The 18,744-nt window shown below is 48.0% G+C and overlaps 1 protein-coding gene across 14 annotated transcripts in view; it reads left to right on the top strand.

Annotated features, from left to right (window-relative positions):
- The first annotated feature begins 13 nt into the window (after positions 1-13).
- Positions 14-18,744, top strand: part of LOC309663547 (myogenesis-regulating glycosidase) — a 37,078-nt gene continuing 18,347 nt past the window's right edge. For 4 of the 14 annotated variants that reach the window (XR_014265344.1, XR_014265345.1, XR_014265346.1 and 1 more), the window contains exon 1: positions 17,042-17,335. Coding sequence is in view for 11 of the 14 variants with exons in the window: in XM_082467571.1 (XP_082323697.1) it covers positions 17,121-17,335 (215 nt within the window). In the remaining 3 variants the exon portion in view is untranslated. Of the gene's footprint in view, positions 624-1,359; positions 1,605-8,018; positions 8,164-8,248; positions 10,432-11,425; positions 11,502-11,715; positions 11,951-13,180; positions 13,268-13,716; positions 13,879-17,040; positions 17,336-18,744 lie in introns of those variants that run through there. The other 10 variants (XM_082467569.1, XM_082467568.1, XM_082467564.1 and 7 more) reach the window with 9 other exon arrangements.

The raw sequence follows: 18,744 nt of genomic DNA, 5'->3' as shown, positions 1-18,744 counted from the left end.
CCTCTGAACGCACATTTCACCCTACCTCCACCTGTGGGCTCCCAGGCTAGGCCTGCCACCGACCAGCTGCAATGGCCCTGGATGACTCACTTGACCCCTCGGAATCTCTGTTTCTCTTCATCACAGTGAGAAGCTTCGCCTAGAAGATCTCCAGGGACCTTGTGAACTCTTGGAAATTGGGCTCTTTTGAGAGGCTTGAGGCAGGAAGAGACTGGGGTAGGGAGGAAATCAGACCTCTTCACCTCTCCAGGGATGGGGCTGAGCCAGGTGATATCATAATGGGCAGTGCCCCATCCTAGAGAGGGAATCAGGGTGGGGTAGCAGCAAGAAGGCTGTGAGGGAGGGAAGCTGAGAGATCCTCCACAGGAGGGGGGTCGCAGCAGCTGGGGCACCTGCAGAGCTGTCTGGGAAAGGGTGGGGGTGGTCACTGATGTCTTGCAGGAGCCCCTGGTAGGTAGAGCCCACCACGGCATCCCCTAGACCCCACTATGTTCCTCTTTTCCCATAAGACCAAGACCCCCATCAGCACCTACAGTGACTCCTACAGGGCTCCTACCTCCATCAAGGAGGTCTATAAGGACCCACCTCTGTGGGCCTGGGAAGCCAACAGGTTTGTGACTCCGGTAAGTGGCGAGCTGGGGCGGGGGTTGGGCGGCGGGCAGTCCAGAGTGTACGGCTGTGGGTGTCTGGATCACTGACAGTGTGTGGTTGTCATTATGTGTTTGTAATTATTTGTAGCTTTGTGTGTGTGTGTGTGTGTGTGTGTGTGTGTGTGTGATTCATTTGCTTAGGCATGGAATTTATCATGATATATATAAAGTAATACGAGATCCTGCCCTCATGGTACCCTCCTACTCCACCAGGGTAGGAGATGGGGAGAGATAGATGATAATCAAGAAATAAATTAGGGTTTTGTAAATTGTCCCAAATTCTGTAAAGGACATAAACGGGGTACTGGAAATGGAAAGTAACCAGGGAGAGCTACTTAAATAGAAGTAATGAAAGAGGTCTCTCTCTTTCAAGGTGACATTGAGCTGAGACTGGAAAGATGAGTGAGAAATAGCCACGTGAAGAACTGAAAGAATAGGGTTCCGGGCAGAGTGATCAGAAAGTGCAAAGGCCCTGAGGCTGCCTGTGGGCTCTGCCTACAGGCATGTTTTTATGCGTGCTTATTACAGTCTCCTGTGTCTGTACTTGAAGACAGGTGGCCAAGTGGGGCTGTGCGGCTTTCACAAAATGAAGATCTGTAAGTCTAATTGTGACTCTGCCCAAGGGAGTTTATCTGTGTGTACCACCCAACAAAACTTTGCTGAGTATTTACATGTGTCAGGGACAATGTGGTTACAGTGAAGGGCCAAGCCATGCCTTTGAGGATCTCTCGGCAAAAAGTGAACAAAGTAGGACTGCCCAGTGTGGAACATGCACCAGCAGAGACTTGTGCTGGTATAACAGCCAGAAAGCCGCTCCCGGGACTTGAAGGGCAGGTCTGCTAAGAGATCCAGAAGAAGGACGCTCCGAGCAGAAGAGAAATGTGAAAGGGCAGCCCAGGGGCAGGGACCCACCAGGAACTGAGAACTGGAGCAGAGGGAGAGGCCAGCCCTATGGTAAGAGAGAAGCCTGCAGACCATGAAGGGCTTCAGGTTGTGTTGAGAAATGTGGTCATAATGGTCCAGACTTTTGAGCCTGGGAGTGTCATGCTTGCATTGTGAGTGACACACTCTGGCCACTGTGGCAGGAGATTGAAGGGGCTGGAGTTGAGGGCAGGAAGCCCAGTGAGGTGGTGAAGGATGAGGGAAGAGGATATAGGTGGGAGATAAGGAGAGACTGTAGCAGTGAAAAATAGGAGAGTATTTTTGAATAGGAGACTATCGTTGATACTCTCAATAGTACTCTGCTACTGTTGAATAGAGAGTCTTTTTAAAATAATTTTTATAGTTACAAAATAAATATATGCTCAATCAGAAAGTGGGGATCACTCAGAGAAGCACAAAGAAAACGGCCTATAATTCTCACTACCCAAAATAACTACTGTTAATTTATTATTTTATGCCCTTTCAGGAAGCAAATATTTTTTTATGAAGGTGGTGTCGTATACTAATATTTTGAATCTTGCTTTTTTCACAAAACCATACATCAAGTACATTTTCCTGTGTCAAAAATATTCTATAATGTAATTTTAATGACTATAGTATTTTATTTTATGAATGTACCAAAATATGGTTGAGGAATCTTATATTATCGGAAATTTAGATTATTTATAAAATTTTGCTAGTATAATTATTCTTGTACATTCTTTGTATATATCAACTATTCCCTTAAGATAAATTCATAGATAGAAATTGTTGAGAGAAAGGATATGTGACTCTAAAAAACTTTGGATATACACTTCAAATTGCTGTGATAAGGGTTATAATAATCTACATGCCCACCAGCAAAATATGAGTGTCGGCCTGCTTTTCCAAACTCAATAGGAGGGAATTCTTAGGACGCAGATAACACACCTTGGTCACCATCTCGATATAAAGAAGAGGGGAGAGATTAAGAGGACTTCTGGGTTTTGGACTCTGGAAAACTGGAGGAATGGCAGTGCTACCAACCGAGATTTGGAATTGCAGATTAGAGAGAGATTTGGAGTTCATCTGGGGACAAAAATATTCAAGGACTTCCAGGAAAAGATGTCTGCTGTGTAGCTGGATATACTTACCTGAAGCAAAGGAAAGAGGTTTGGGCTACAGACATGAATTCTGAAATCAACATATAGGTGGTAGCTGAAGTCATAGAGATTGCCAAAAAAGGAGTAAGAAAGTGGCCAAGGATAGGACTTTGGAGAATATCAATACTTCAGGAGTAGGTAAACGAAGAAGAGCCATAAAAGGAGACAGTGATAGGATGAAAATCATAGAGAAGCCAACAAAGACAGCATTATTAGACAAAGCTCGGTGTCAAATGCTGTCAGCACAGACAGGGATCTCTTGGATGTAGTAACACTTAGCTGCCTGGCTAAACAGCTTCAATGAGTGGTGAGGAATGAAAGTCAGATAGCAGTGGGATTAATAATGAAGGAAAAGGCTTCCGCTTCTGACAGTATGGTGGTCTAGAAACTCTGAAGGGCCCTCCTGCTTCCAAACAACTAGGTCCTGCATAAAAATTAATTTTCATTTTGTTTCGGACTGTCAGTGGAGATGAGTGGTAAGTATACTAAGAAGACAGGATTGCCCTGAGGACAAACGCCACTAGCAGTACTACAAGCAGGAGTTTAAGCCTTTAGCTAGCTGAAAGATGGAGCAACTGAACCTGTAAATTCCAAACTGAGCCAGAAAGTCCAGTGATCTCTGGCTCCCTTCCTCCCCGCTTCCACCCCAACACACACACACACACACACACACACACACACACACACGATGAATGTACATCTTCTATGGTGGAAAATATCCTCAATGTAGGTTTCCAGGTATCCTTAGAGTACGGTCAATCACCTCTGAGCTCACAATAAAAGACATAAGGAAACAAACCACCATATGACAGAGTCAACAGAAACAACAAACAGCAGACTGAAACCTCCAAGGATGTCAGATATTGGAAATAATAGTTAAAGAACACAAAATAATTATGAATTTTTCTGAGCAAAATGTGAACTCATCAAAATGAGGATGCAACAAGAGATTATATTTTTAAAAGAATGGACAGATTTTTTAAAGAAATGAAATTTTAGAAATAAAAGATATATGTGTTAAAACCAAAACTCAATGGATGGATTAAGGAGCAAATTAGACACAGCTTAAGAACATCAGTGAAATGAAAAACAGAGCAGGGGGACTTCCCTGGTGGTTCAGTGGTTAAGACCCCATGCTTTCAATGCAGGGGGCACAGGTTCCATCCCTGGTTGGGGAACTAAGATCCCACAAGCTGTGCAGTGTGGGGAAAAAAAAAAAAAAAAACAGAGCAAAAGAAATTTCCCAGAATGCAGCACAGAGAGACAGAGAGCTATAGAAAATATGGAAGAAACATTAAGCAATATGAAAGAAAAAGAAGATCCCACACAACTACTCGGGGTTCCAGAAGGAAAGAGCAGAAAGGAGAGTAGTCATTATCTGAAGAGACAAAGGCTCTTGATTTTCAACAACTAACAAGAGAAATGAATCCATGGATTCTTAGGTAACACGTGAAACTGCACAACACCAGCTTAAGAGATGACCTTAAAAACATGCAGAGAGAAATTATTTTCAACGTGTCTTCCTTTCAAGAACAAAAGAAAGATAAAAACACAGACAAACAAAAACTAAAATATTTACTACAATAAGACTTATAATAGGGGGCTTCCCTGGTGGCACAGTGGTTAAGAACCCGCCTGCCAATGCAGGGGACACAGGTTTGAGCCCTGGTCCAGGAAGATCCCACATGTTGCAGAGCGGCTAAGCCCATGTGCCACAACTACTGAGCCTGCGCTCTAGAGCCCGCGAGCCACAACTACGGAGCCCACGCGCTGCAACTGCTGAAGTCCGCGCGCCTAGAGCCCGTGCTCCGCTACAAGAGAAGCCACCGCAATGAGAAGCCCGTGCGCCGCAACGAAGAGCAGCCCCCCTCGCCTCAACTAGAGAAAGCCCGCGCACAGCAACGAAGACCCAACACAGCCAAAAATAAAAATAAATTAATTAAATAAATTTTTTTAAAAAGACATAATAAAGGAACTTCTAAATGATACACTTTGGGGAGAAGGAAAATGATAACAAAAGGAAGGTATGAGATGCAAGAAGGACTAGTGAGTTAAGAAACTGGTAAACATGAGATAAATTTAAACAAATATTGTCCATAGAAAATAATTATAATAATTTTTAACTTGTAAAATTTAAAGAAAGAACCAAAATATTGGAAAATAATATCATGTAAATTGTATATTGGAAAACAGTATCATGTAAGGTACAAGGCTAGGAAAGGAATTTTTACAAAAACTGTCATTATTCACAGATGATACAGTTGTGTTTATAGAATCTACAAATTATTAGAATAAGAGAATTTAGAAAGTTGGATGAATTTAAGAGAAAAAGCATATTTAGGAAGCATAATCGTAAAATATATATATCATTTTAGCAACAAAGAGTGAGAGTAAGTAGAAATCTAACAATGTGTGCAAAACTGTACGGATAATATTATAAAACTTTGAATACTTCAAAAAAAATACTTAAATGAAGAGGCATAACATGCTCATGAATAGGAAGAGTCACTAACATAAAGATTCCATGCAATTCTGATTAAAATCTCAACAGGAGTTTTTGAAGAATTTGACAAGCTGTTTCTAAAATTTATAGAGAAGAGCGAAGGCCCAAGAACTAGCTAAAACACACCTAAAGAAGAAGGGGACTTGCCCAGTCAGATATTAATATTTATTACCAAGCTATAGAAATTCATAAAGCATAATATTACTGTAGGGATACACAAATTGATTAATGGAATAAAACAAACCAGAAATGGAGCCACACATATATGGAAATGATATGCAACAGAGATGACTGAAAGTAAAGCTATGGGAAAAGATGTATCAGGCTTGGGGTGGCATTACAAATCTGTGGGAGAAGATAGATTACTCAATGAGACAACTGGTTATCCATGTGGATAAAAATTAAATTGATCCCCTAATTCACACCAAACCCCAAAACAGATTCCTGACAGATTAAGGCATAAATATGGAAAGTAAAACTGTATAATTTTAGAAAAAATTATGACATTATCTCCATTATCTTAGATTATGGATGGATTTCCTAAGTCACAAAAGCACTACATAAGAGATGAATAAATTCAACTATGTTAAAATTAAGAACTTATGTTCATCAAAAGACACCAAAAAGAAAATGAAGTTACAAGCCACAAACTGAGAGACGATAATTGCAACATGTAACTGACAAAGGAATATGTAGAATATATAAAGAACTATAATTCTCTGGGTTAAAATTGAACACGTTTTGACTCCTTCCTAAAACCCCTCGAAAACTACAATAAATGCATATTTAAGACATAAATTTGCAAGAATAGTGAGAAAGAAGAACAATGACAACAAAATTTCAGAAGCTGGAAAGTGTGATAGATAAGTAGTAACTGACACAGCAGATCTGAGAAAGCTGAATCCAAAGCCAGCAGTGAGAAACACAAGACATAATTCAACTTAAAACTGAAGAATTTTTAAAAGGCTCAGAAATTGGTAATACTAGGTTTCTCTGGAACAGAAGATGAGACAGGACCAAGGCTGAAACAACAATGATTTGAAAGCTAAGAAGCAATTAAACCCCCTCTTCTATTCCATGCCATAGGGTGACTGCTCGCCCATCTCTGCAAAAGTCAGAAGGCTCATTTTTTGGCAAGGATCTCAGGACTGGGGATTCCAGGCCCAGCTAAGGTCAGGGTACCGTACTGAAAACAGATGAACCTCCATATGCTGAATGCTAAACCCCCAGCAGCCCTCTTCTCCACTAGGTTCTCAGAACAATGGCAGGTAGGTCACTGAAAGAGTCTCTTCCGAGGGATCTGATCAGCCCAAGAGAAAAGACCTACAGATACTGACAGAGTTTGCAACAAATAGTCTAGCCAGAGCATCCTACAATGATGCCCACCCACAGCTCAAAGGCTCCAATGAGCCTTTTTAGTCTCCTGCTCATAAACATGAGCAGACAATCAAAGATTACAGACATCTGAGGAAAGCCTCGAATGGAAACAATGAAGAGTCTGTGAGTTCTTCTAAATGATTATTTGTGTGTGTGTGTGTGTGTGTGTGAGCGTGTCTGAGTGTGTATGTATAGATGTACATCTGTACATCTGTCTATGAGTGTATCTGGGTGCACAGATCTATGTGTATGTCTGGACATGCATGTGTTTGTGTGTATGTAAAACTCGGGAGTGCTAAGTCATGGGGCCTCTCCACCCATATGGAGTATGACTGTGTAGGATCTGCCCACAGAACAAAACCTCAGCTGGGCACGGAGGATCCAAGAAGCCCCTCAGCTGAGGGGGGGTTTTCAGGGGAGTAGGAGCAGCAAGGTCTCATCCCAGGCCAAGAGAAGCCTCTGCTCTTCAGATCATAAGGGTGAAATGCGGTGCAATGGCGTCATCCCAGCACCTTGCTGCCCACTATGATGAGAAAGTCCTTTCTGGTGTCTGACTTTGCTGGGTGTCCCACCCCTGTAACCCAGCTTCCTTTTCATCCCAGCTGCCTACAGAGACATGGGTCCACAACTAACTTGGCAATCTGCCTTTGGCTGAGGACAAGGGGGCCCTTGATCTGGGATTCTACAGATCCAGCCAAACAAGGGGTATTGGGATAAGATGAGGTGAACCCCAAGAAGCAGAGGGGCCCAGAGCCTGAACCAAGATCAGGAAAAATATCAGGATAGGATGAGGACCAGCACAACGTAAATGTCAGGGTCAAGGGTAACACTGGTGTCAGGATGAGAGCCACAGCAGAATTAGGGTCAGGTTGGAGTCAGAGAATTAGATTTTAAAGTAGGTGCCCCTCTGGCCCCATCCTTCATCTCCTTCAAGGTGCCAGGTTCACAGAGAGCCCTTCCTGTCCAAAACACCTGCCTAAGGTAGCCAGCTCCCAGGGCAGCCAGCCTTTCCTGAGGCTCCAGGTTGTTCCATGGGCCTGTTGCTCTGTTGGGGAAGACCCAGGCCCTGTTCCCAGGCAGCACACAGTCTGGAAGAAAGAGGACAGGAACACCCAGCTCTGCCCTTATAGGTCCCAGTCAAGGAAAGGACAGAAATGAGAAGAACATCAGAAAACCACTCTGACTGAGGGAAAATGTTGGGTTCCAAGTCCGAGACTTATATGGAAGAAAAAGAAGAAAAGGGTGATTCAAGCAAAAGAACTATGCAGAGGGAACCAAGGCTGGCCTGGGGATCCCTCTGGCATAGGGAGAGGGTTGGGAGACCCACCTGGGCTGACCTCAATAGGGGCTAAATCTAGGTCCAGCAGGATACCAAGGCTGGGGTCTCCATGCACCTAGCCATCTCCTCCCCTCTCTCCTTGCCAGGGCCTGACTCAGACTGTGCAGCGCCACGTGGATCCTGAAGCCCTGCAGAAGATGGTCAAGTGTGCTGTGCAGGACTACAGCTATAAGAGTTCCATACCAGGTCACCCCTACTTGCCTGAGAAATACTGGCTCTCTCAAGAGGAAGGTAGGGCCTCATCCATCACCCAACTGTGACCCCATTCAGTGACCCCAACAAAGACCCTACCCCTGAACCCAACTTGACTCCTGACCTCCACCCTGATCCTATACGAACCTTATCCCCATCCTCGACCAGGGCTTCTTCTCTAATTACCCCCATTCCAGCTTGATTCCCAACCACCTGGCCTGACCCTGATCCTGACCCCTGACCCTGGAGGAGGAGATCCAGGCTCTGCCTTTTCGGAGCTCCCAGTCTATGCCAAAGAATTGGAAGAGGCCTGGGCCTTATCCCTAGAGAGAGGGAGGGAGCATTAACCTCCTCCAAACAAATTCCTCCATGTGTATTCCGGTGCTATCTCCTCCCATCTTCTTAGTGACCCTGTTCCATCAGGTTCCCTTCTCTCCTGCAACCCTCTGCCTCACCACATCTCTCTCCCCTCAACCTGGAAGCCTTTTCTAATTTCCTCCTGTCTAAAAATTCTCTCTCGCTCCTCCCCTTCACAGCCAAGATTCTTGGAAATAGAGTCTATGTCTCTACTTCCTCACTCCTTATGCCTTATGAGAAATTATCTTTCTCATTTGGTTAGGTGTTTATTATGTCTCCCTGTACATTCCAAAAGAACAGAGAGTCTTGTTTTATTTAGAGCTGTGCCCCCTCCATCTAGAATAGCAGCAGGCTTCATAAGTATTTGTTGAATGAATTGATGATTAATCTTCAATTGAAATTGGGAGTCTGCATCTCCTACACTCATGTTTAATGTTTATTAAAACTGATCTTGTATGGTTCTAATTACCTCATCCATGGGACTCTTCAGTCTTTTCCTCATGAGACCTACCCTATGCATTTCACTCTGACCACTCTCTATTCTGTGAAACTCCTTCCTTCCTCAGCTTCTCTGATGCCTCAAATTCCTGGGTCTCTTGTCTAATCATTCTGGAAACATGGGGTTCCTTGGGATGCTGATCGGAGCCCTCCTCTCTCCTTATTCCTCTCCTGAGACCGTTTAATCTAACCCACATCTTTAATTACTGACAGCTCTAAGTCTTTATTTCTAGCCTTGTCCTCTTACCAGGATTCCACTTTCCTTTATCTGATTATGAGCAAATTTACCTGAATGGCCCCAAACACTTCAAACTCAGTATGTCCAACCCACCAACCTAGAACTCCAAGTCCCAACACACTGCCCCACACATACATGCACCTGCTCTTCCTCTAGGGCTCCTAGAACTCCTTTCCTAATCTCTCACATGTATTCTTTCACACTGTTAGCGTGGTGGATCAGAGAGGAACTTACAGGACACTTAGGTGACTGGATGGGTGGGGCTTCGGAGGGTTTTAAGTAGAGAACTGTCTTGGTCAGATTTTCATTTATCATAAGTGCCATAGTTTCTATGTAGAGATCGGATTGTAGGATTTCAGAATGAGGCAGGAAGACCAGTAGGCTAATAACAATAATAATCACAATAATAATAATGATGATGATGATAGTTTTCTCTGTGCCAGGCATTGTTCTAAATGTTTTACATACAATAACTTATTTAACTCTCACAATGACCCTATGGGGTAGATAGTATTATTACCCCCATTTTAAAATTAAGGAAACAGAGACAAGGTGAAATTAATTAACTAGATCAAGGTCACACACAGTTAATATCTGGCAGAGCTGAAATTTGAACCACAGGAGTCGGTCTACAGAGTCCATCCTATTAACCATGACATTATTGTCTCCTGGTTTAGGCACTGCAGAGATACAGGAGTGATATCATGGGGGACTGGAAGAAAGAATAGAGTCAAGTGATTTTAAGGAGGCAGAATAAGCAAACTTTGAGCCTGGATGTGGAAGATGAGAGGGAGGATTTGGGAGGAGGCCCATTTCCAGGGTTTCCAGGTTGGCTGATTCAGAGAGGGTGGTGCCAGGATGAAAAGTGATCAGCTCAAAGGACCCAGGCTCCACTCAGAAGCTTGTCTTAGGTGGGATATAGGCTGCATCTCAGTGTCTAAGACAAGTATGGGGCCAGGCTGGGCTTTTCTGGCCTAAGGGAGATCAGTGAGAGTCCAGCTTTGTGCTGGGGATCCGAGGAAAAACATCTAAGGGGTCCCAGATCCATGGACAGAAAAAGGAGTAATACTGTCTTATGTTTCCACCCTTATGATCAAGCAGATAAATGCAACCCAAACCACCTGTGCGGTAACTGGTATAATACATGGAGGATGGGACCTTACAACTGTACGGGCTGGAACAAATGTGCCTCGTACCTTCCCCGGCTGCCTAAGGTATCTACTGTGCCCAGCAAAGATGCCTGGGGCCTGGGACCACCCCCCACCCCCCATCTGCCTCCCAAACCACAGTGTCTGATATTTCACCATTAGTTTCTCATCCTTTTCCCACCAACAATGCTCCAAGGCCTTTTCCCATTTGTGAGACTAGGGTTTATATCTTCTAGGAAACAAGGGAGCTCAGGAGTGAAGCTGTGCTGGGCCTCTGGGTCCCAATCTCTGGCTAGGCTCTGTGGAGACATGGCTGGTGTGCACTCTTTGAGGTGCTACCTTCCTGAAGCTTGCCACCTGGCACCTTCCCACATGGTCTGGTCAAGAAGTCATTGATAGGCTGAGTCTACCCGCTCCTCTCTCCCCTCCTTTGTGATGTGAGCAAGGGCAAAGGAGGGAGAACAAGGCCATCCAGAGGCAGAGCAGATAGATACAGGAGAGTCTTCCAAAGAGATAGGAAAGAGTCCAGCCACAGACCCAGGCATGAAGAAAGAGGGAAGATGTAAGGATACCAGGCAAGAGTAGGGGCTCTTAACTGTAGGTTGATGGTTGACCTCAGGTTGACCAAACCCTTCTGAATCAGAACTTCCTCAAGAATCAGAATCAGAATTTTTCATAAGTTCCCCAAGTGATTCTGATGGGCAGGCAACACTGCAATATTGAAAAATCCCTATTAGAGAGACACGGAGACACAGCTACACAGAGTCGGCTAGACAAAGAAGGGTAAAATCAGAGGCAAACGGCGAGACAGGGATGTCAGAGGTGCAGGTCCAGACCTGGTCCACCTACAGCTCCACTTCCCCCACCCCCACCACCTGGGAGGCGGAGTAAACCGCGTTGCCCAGCGACAACCCCAAACACTCAGAACGTGGGAGAGTAGGGGTGCTTCTGGAGGGCGGGAGAAGGCGCGGCCTGGGACTAGTCTGGGTGTTCTGGGAGAACCCCCAAAGGAGGAACTCTTCCGGGTCAGAGCTTGAGGCAGCGTGTGTGCCACTTCCAGGAGGCCGGGATGGAGACAGGAGTTCGAGGAATGCCCCTGGTGCGCCCTCCTAAGCCGGAGCGACTCAACGCCTACGGTAACGGATGGTGGGACAGTGGAGGGAAATGGGTAGGCCAGAAGGACGGAGGGATGGAGACCCGAGGTACGGGGCGGAGGCTGAGGGCCCTGGAGAGGCTGTAACCCTGTCTCTATCTGTTTGTGTCTCCATCTCGTCCTGTCTCTGACCTTGTCTCTTCCCATTCCTGTGACTCTGTGTCTGGGTCTCCCGGGCTTGGGGCCCGTGGGCGCAGAGCGCGAGGTAGTGGTGAACATGCTGAACTCGCTGTCACGGAAGCAGCCGCTGCCGCAGATCACGCCCCGCTGCGGGTGTGTGGACCCGCTGCCGGGCCGCCTGCCCTTCCAGGGTTATGAAAGCGGTTGCTCGGGCCGCCACTACTGTCTGCGCGGCATGGACTACTGCGTCGCCGGGCCACCCTGCACCGAACGTCGCCTGCGGCTTTTGCGCACAGAGCGGCCGACTGCAAGGTTCGCAGGGCCGAGCGCTCAGTAGTCGGGCCCCGCCCCCAAGCAAGCCCCGCCCCCAGAGTCCCCCCTACCCCAGCTGCGGACGCTCCATCCCGAACCACTTCTTGCTCTGACCTGTCTCTGTGACAGACCCCACCCCGCCTCCAGCCCGCGCGGTCCGCTTACTGGCGCCTCCCTGTCCCGCCCTCGGGCCTCGCGGCCTGAACGTACGGCTGAGGCGGGTGAACCTGCACGGAGATACCCGAGTTCCTGATCCTATCCCTCCTGAACTGGGCTCAAGGTCAACCTGTCTCCTGTACGTCTTCTGGAGGCTCTGCCCGAGGGTTTCTTTGAGGAACAAATTCCGCACACCAGTTTGCTCCCCCTTCCCACACCCGCCGGCCCCGCCCCCTACCTGGTCACCGGGCCCTGGAGACGCAGGTTCTAGCTTGCGGAGTGCCATGTGTCCTCAGAACAGTGTCCCCTATTCCTGGGCCTCGGGTCACCGTTGGTAATGGGCAGGGTCATCGGTGGGTTCTGAGAAGGCAAGGAAATGGTGACCGCATTACCAGAAGGGCCCTGGCCTCCTCGGAGCCCCGCACCACCTCTGGATGTAGACAGCCTCGCGTGTTATTGTGGAGGAAACTGAAGCTCAGGCGCTCAGCAGAAGCCCAGACTGCAACGCGGCCTTTTCCCTGCACTTGGCGTTAGACAAGGCTGGCTGAGCCTGGGAGACCTCCAATGTCCGCGTCTGTCTAGAGAGCTGTGAAAGGGGGAGGGAGATCCTGAACCTTGTCCCTAACCCCGTGGTGATACCCCGTCCCTCCCCAGGCTGAGAGAGACTGATCATTGTGCGAAACTGGGTCTTATCCCTCACAAGGGCGTGGAGGAGCGAGAAAGTGCCTAAGCCTGAGAAACGTCGCCTTGTCGATAAGCTGGAGTAATTGCTGTCCCATGTTGAGGATCCGGGGGCTCCCAGGTCCTCAGTGACTGTACCTCAACCCTCCCCAGAGTACAGCGTTCTCCGCGGCCCAGCCTGAGCGGCAGAAACGAGGCCTTAGGGGGAGAGGGACTTCAGGTGTCTTCCCAGAGGCGACGTTTCGAGGTCTTGAAGGGACAGGAGGCCGGAAGGGAGGATCTCCGAGCCGTAGGACTGACACCTGAAGTGCGGCTCAGAGTCTTGGTCTGGGTTGGGGCGTAGAGGGAAGTCAAAAGGTCCGACCCCTTCCTGCCCACCGCTTCCTTCTCCAGGACTGTATCGCCCTGCAAGCACCGGCCGGGAATGCAATGTGCTGTTATAACTCCCCCGCCGTCATACTACCCTTGTCCGAACCTCAGGTAAATCTGGCGCACACACATGCAAATGCGCACCCACACAGAAGCTGTAACCTTGGCATGGCGGGGGACCCAGGGACTAGTTGGGATAACTGACCTCTGTGATGCACCGACTGGAAGATGACACCAGGGGGCGATGGTGCCATGGGGAAGTCAAAGCTGGCAACTAAATGAGAGGGCATGGAGATGGCATTGAGGGTTTACAGGTTAGCAGTGGGGCTTAGAGTCAAGAGATCAGGGCGTTAGGTTCAGGGCTTGAATTAAAGATTAAAAAGTCAGTGTTAGGGAGCGGGTATTGGGAATCAAAAATTTAACAGTAGACCCTGAGGTCAAGAGGTCAGTGTTGGAGCCTAGGGCCATTATTCGGGGCAAAATGTTGGGATAAGGTTAGCATTGAGAATTGGAGTCAGACGTATGAGGGTCCAAAAGGGCTGACCCATCTCTCCCCACAGATGGGACACAAGTCACTTCAAGAAGACCGGTGGCCCCCAGAGAAACAACTATGTCGTCCACCCTGAGTTTGTGTCCGAGACCTATCCTGACTACCACTGCCGGTAGAGCCCGGGCTGGCCGGGCCAAGGGGGCTGAACAATGAATAAATTCTTCATCCTAAAGGCTGCCTCTCGTGTCCTTACCCAGCAGGATCTGGCAATGAGGAGCCAGTCACTCAGGCCTCTGCCAAGCCCCCTCAACTGAGATACAGTTTCTCAAAGTCATCTTGCCCTGAGCCCTCCCCACTCCATCATCTCAGTACTTCCCTTGGGTGGCCCTGAGTGCCTTCCTGACGCATGGCAATAGCCCTATGAGGGGCATGACCTCCTCCTTTCCATCCCAGAGCCCAAACTAATGGGCCCACCTAGCCATGCAGGAGGGCCCATCTACCTCCCATCCTAGGAGGACCCCACAGCTGCCATTTCCCCAATATCCCCCAAACCTAGATGTCCCTTCACCCCCATATCTCAGTGGACCCAGAATTGCCCATCCTACAGTCAGAGCCATGTCCCTATACTCAAAGCTCTTTATCTCTGTTCCCAGAGTCTCCATCACAGCGATCCCAAAGTCTATGTTCAGATACCCTTGCTGCCCTCCCCCACCCAAGTCCAAGAGGTCCAAAACAATTTTGGAGGGTTTCATGATCAAGAAATTTCAAATTACAAAACAAAGCCCTGCATCATCAGAAAATCTACAAACAACAAATGCTGGAGAGGGTGTGGAGAAAAGGGAACTCTCCTGCACTGTTGGTAGGAATGTAAATTGACATAGCCACTATGGAGAACAGTATGGAGGTTCCTTAAAAAACTAAAAATAGAACTACCATATGATCCAGCAATCCCACTACTGGGCATATACCCAGAGAAAACCATAATTCAAAAAGACACATGCACCCCAATGTTCATTGCAGCACTATTTACAAGAGCCAGGTCATGGAAGCAACCTAAATGCCCATCGACAGACGAATGGATAAAGAAGTTGTGGTACATATATACAATGGAATATTACTCAGCCATAAAAAGGAACGAAATTGAGTCATTTGTTGAGATGTGGATGGATCTAGAGACTGTCATACAGAGTGAAGTAAGCCAGAAAGAGAAAAACAAATATTGTATATTAACTCATGTATGTGGAACCTAGAAAAATGGTACAGATGAACTGGTTTGCAGGGCAGAAGTTGAGACAGATGTAGAGAACAAACGTATGGACACCAAGGGGGGAAAGCCGCAGGGGTGGGGATGGTGGTGTGCTGAATTGGGCAATTGGATTGACATGTATACACTGATGTGTATAAAATTGATGACTAATAAGAACCTGCTGTATAAAAAAAAATTAAATTAAATTTAAAAATTAAAAAACAAAGCCCTGGGGGACTTCCCTGGTGGCGCAGTGGTTAAGAATCCGCCTGCCAAATCAAAACTACAATGAGATATCATCTCACACCGGTCAGAATGGCCATCATCAAAAAATCTAGAAACAATAAATGCTGGAGAGGGTGTGGAGGAAAGGGAACACTCTTGCACTGTTGGTGGGAATGTAAATTGATACAGCCACTATGGAGAACAGTATGGAGGTTCCTTAAAAAACTACAAATAGAACTACCATACGACCCAGCAATCCCACTACTGGGCATATATCCTGAGAAAACCATAGGTCAAAAAGAGTCATGTACCAAAATGTTCATTGCAGCTCTATTTACAATAGCCAGGACATGGAAGCAATCTAAATGTCCATCGACAGATGAATGGATAAAGAAGATGTGGCACATATATACAATGGAATATTACTCAGCCATAAAACGAAATGAAATGGAGGTATTTGTAATGAGGTGGATGGAGTTAGAGTCTGTCATACAGAGTGAAGTAAGTCAGAAAGAGAAAAACAAATACAGTATGCTAACACATATATACGGAATCTAAGGGGAAAAAAAAAAAAAAAGGCCATGAAGAACCTAGTGGCAAGACGGGAATAAAGACACAGACCTACTAGAGAATGGACTTGAGGATATGGGGAGGGGGTGGGGTGAGATGTGACAGGGTAAGAGAGTGTCATGGACATATATACACTACCAAATGTAAAATAGATAACTAGTGGGAAGCAGCCGCATAGCACAGGGAGATCAGCTCGGTGCTTTGTGACCACCTAGAGGGATGGGATGGGGAGGGTGGGAGGGAGGGAGATGCAAGAGGGAAGAGAAATGGGAACATATTGTATATGTATAACTGATTCACTTTGTTATAAAGCAGAAGCTAACACACCATTGTAAGGCAATTATACTTCAATAAAGATGTTAAAAAAAAAAAAAAAAAAAGAATCCTCCTGCCAATGCAGGGGACATGAGTTCAATCTCTGGTCCAGGAAGATCCCACATGCCACGGAGCAACTAAGCCCATGTGCCACAACTACTGAGCCTGCGCTCTAGAGCCGGTGAGCCACAACTACTGAAGCCCGCGTGCCTAGAGCCTGTGCTCCGCAACAAGAGAAGCCACCGCAGTGAGAAGCCCGCGCACCACAGCGAAGAGTAACCCCCACTCCTGCAACTAGAGAAAGCCCACGTGCTGCAACGAAGACCCAACGCAGACAAAAAAAAAAAAAAAAAAAAAAAAAAGCCCTGTTTCTCTGTCCCTCAGGGAGCAAGCGGTGGGGTGTTCTGGAGCCTCTAGTATCTTCAGTATTTTTGCACCCCATTCCTCCTGGGTGCAGTTGTATAGCGGGGCACGCCCACCTCCTCGCAGCAGGGGCACTTCTAAGGGCTGCCACCAAGGGGAGTGGGTGGGGGAAGACTTTGCAAAATACAGAGCAGAATCCGGTCTTCTCAGTCCCTGATCTCAGGCACTGCTGGTCTGGTCCGGTGGGAGCTGACAGCTTGGGCCTCCCGGCTGATGGAACTAGGCTCCACTCCGTGGGGTCCTTGATTGGATCCGACCTGCACTGAGCCGCTGAGATCCTCCCAGAATTCCGCTACCCTTTTTCCGTATGGGAAAAGAGCTAATGAGAGCGTTATACCGAGACGGCCTTAACCTGCCCAAATCTGTAGGAAAAGGAATCCCAAGGGCCAGCTCTGTCCCTTTACCCTGCGGCTCTCTCCTTCTCATACACACCCCAAATTTAGCCTGCAGGTGCGAGAACCCTAACATTCGACAGCTGCACCTCCCTCCAGAACTACAGTTCCCAGCAGACCTGGGGCAGAGCCCCGCCCGCGTGCGGGTAAGCAATGGTCCAGAGGGGGCGGGCCTGCAGGCGGGGGGCGGAACCGGGAGGCACCGGGCTGGCGGCGGGCCTGTGCCAGGAGCTGGGCACAGAACAGAAGAGGAAGGTGGGGGCTAAGGGGCGTGACCTCAAGTGCGCGTGACAATGTGGGAGGATGGTCGGGCGCCAGGGGCGGAGCTGGACTCTGAGACTCAAGACGAGACCGAATGACTGGGGCGTGGCCGAGCAGCCAGGGGGCGGGGCTCCAGGACAGCCTCAGCTGTCCCCAGCTAGGCAGCGCCCCGCGCCGCACCGTGGCAGCTCAACTTCTGCTAACTTGGAGGGGATCTGCGGGAGCCTCCCTTCACCCCCACTTCTGGGGTTACTTCCGTGAGTGCGCCCAGCGGGAAGACCTTGGGGGGTTGCTGAGGGAAAATATTTCCCGAACTTTCGCTCCTACAGATGAGTAGGTGGGGCGAGCCTGGACACCTGGGCCCCTTCTTCTGCCGCGGTTCCCAGCGGGCGACCGCCCTCTTGACCTCAGTCTGTCCTTTCGGACATATAGCTGCAGCGCTGGGAGTGGGTGTAAAGTATTCCAGGCTGTAGGCTCAGTCACTCTATATCCCGGGATCCGCTCGCTGGGCAGGACGGGGAGAGGGCCCGGATCGAGTTGCCTTTGACATTTCCACCCCCTCACCCTACCCCTGGGAATTGTGTTGGACAAAGGACCCAACGTGGAATGGCGTCCCTTCAGTTCGGCTAGGCCCGACCCTCCCCCTTAGACATGGCTAGGGGCTGGAAGCCAAGACTGAGGTTGACTGTCAAGTGGGGAGAGGCTTGGCTAGGGCAAACCCTACCTGCCAGCATTAGCCTGTGGTTGGCCAGATGGCGGAGGCAGCAGATTACAGGGGTCTCTAGCGGCACCGTTAACACCGGAACCACAGTTCCTCCCCCACAGCCCCTGTACCAGATGCCATTAAAATTGCCACTTCCCATCCCCAAGAAGCCTTCCTGGGGCAAGTAGCAGCACCAGCCCTTGGGAATACAGGCTTCACCATGCCCACACCCCCCTGATGGAAGCCTGTCCCACCCTCTTGGCCACAAAGCTCCTTTTCTCTCCTGCATTCAGTTAGCCAGTCAGACCATTAGCTCCCTGTCAGGGTTAACCTGGGATTTTGGATTCAGGCAACCCTGATACCTGAGTGACTTCAAACAAGTTCCTTTTTCTGTTTGGGCCACTGTTTCCTCATCTATAAAATGGGCACTGCAGCTGTGCCTACTATTCAGCATTCTTGTTAGGGTTGGATGCCATGGTGGCATTAGGGAGACCAGCAGAGGGCCTCTGGGTTTTTGTCCTTCATCAAAGAACCTCAGAACCCTAGAAAGTAAAAATTCTCAAGACCTAAGTGTTTGAAAAGGCTTTTGAGGTCACCTTGGTGAGCTGGCCATGCCTCCAGGGGTCATGAGATAGGCTGACTTAATATGAAAGTTTTGAGGATGAGCAATCTCTGTCCTACTCAGATACGGACCCTTTCTCCCTATTCCCTTAGTGCCCAGAATGGGGCCTTGGTTGTCTTGAATGAATTGAATATAAATGTACAGCAGGTCTGGCCTGGGCCACCTACAGCCTTCTTTGGGTCCTGCTTAGCTTAAGGGAATCAGCTAAAGGCTATGCCTGCATTTTCCAGGAAGGTTTTTCTAGCCTATACCTACAGGAAGGGAAGTCCATAGTAGGTTGGGGGAATTTTGACTGTTAACTTGTATGGGATGAGAGGAAGAGAATAAGAGGCTGTTCTAGA

This window comes from Balaenoptera physalus (assembly GCF_965194825.1).
Source record: "Balaenoptera physalus genome assembly, chromosome: 7".
In the NCBI taxonomy this organism is placed as follows: Eukaryota; Metazoa; Chordata; class Mammalia; order Artiodactyla; family Balaenopteridae; genus Balaenoptera; species Balaenoptera physalus.
Note: the sequence above shows the minus strand (reverse complement) of the source record. Positions and strands in the feature narration are given on the sequence as shown.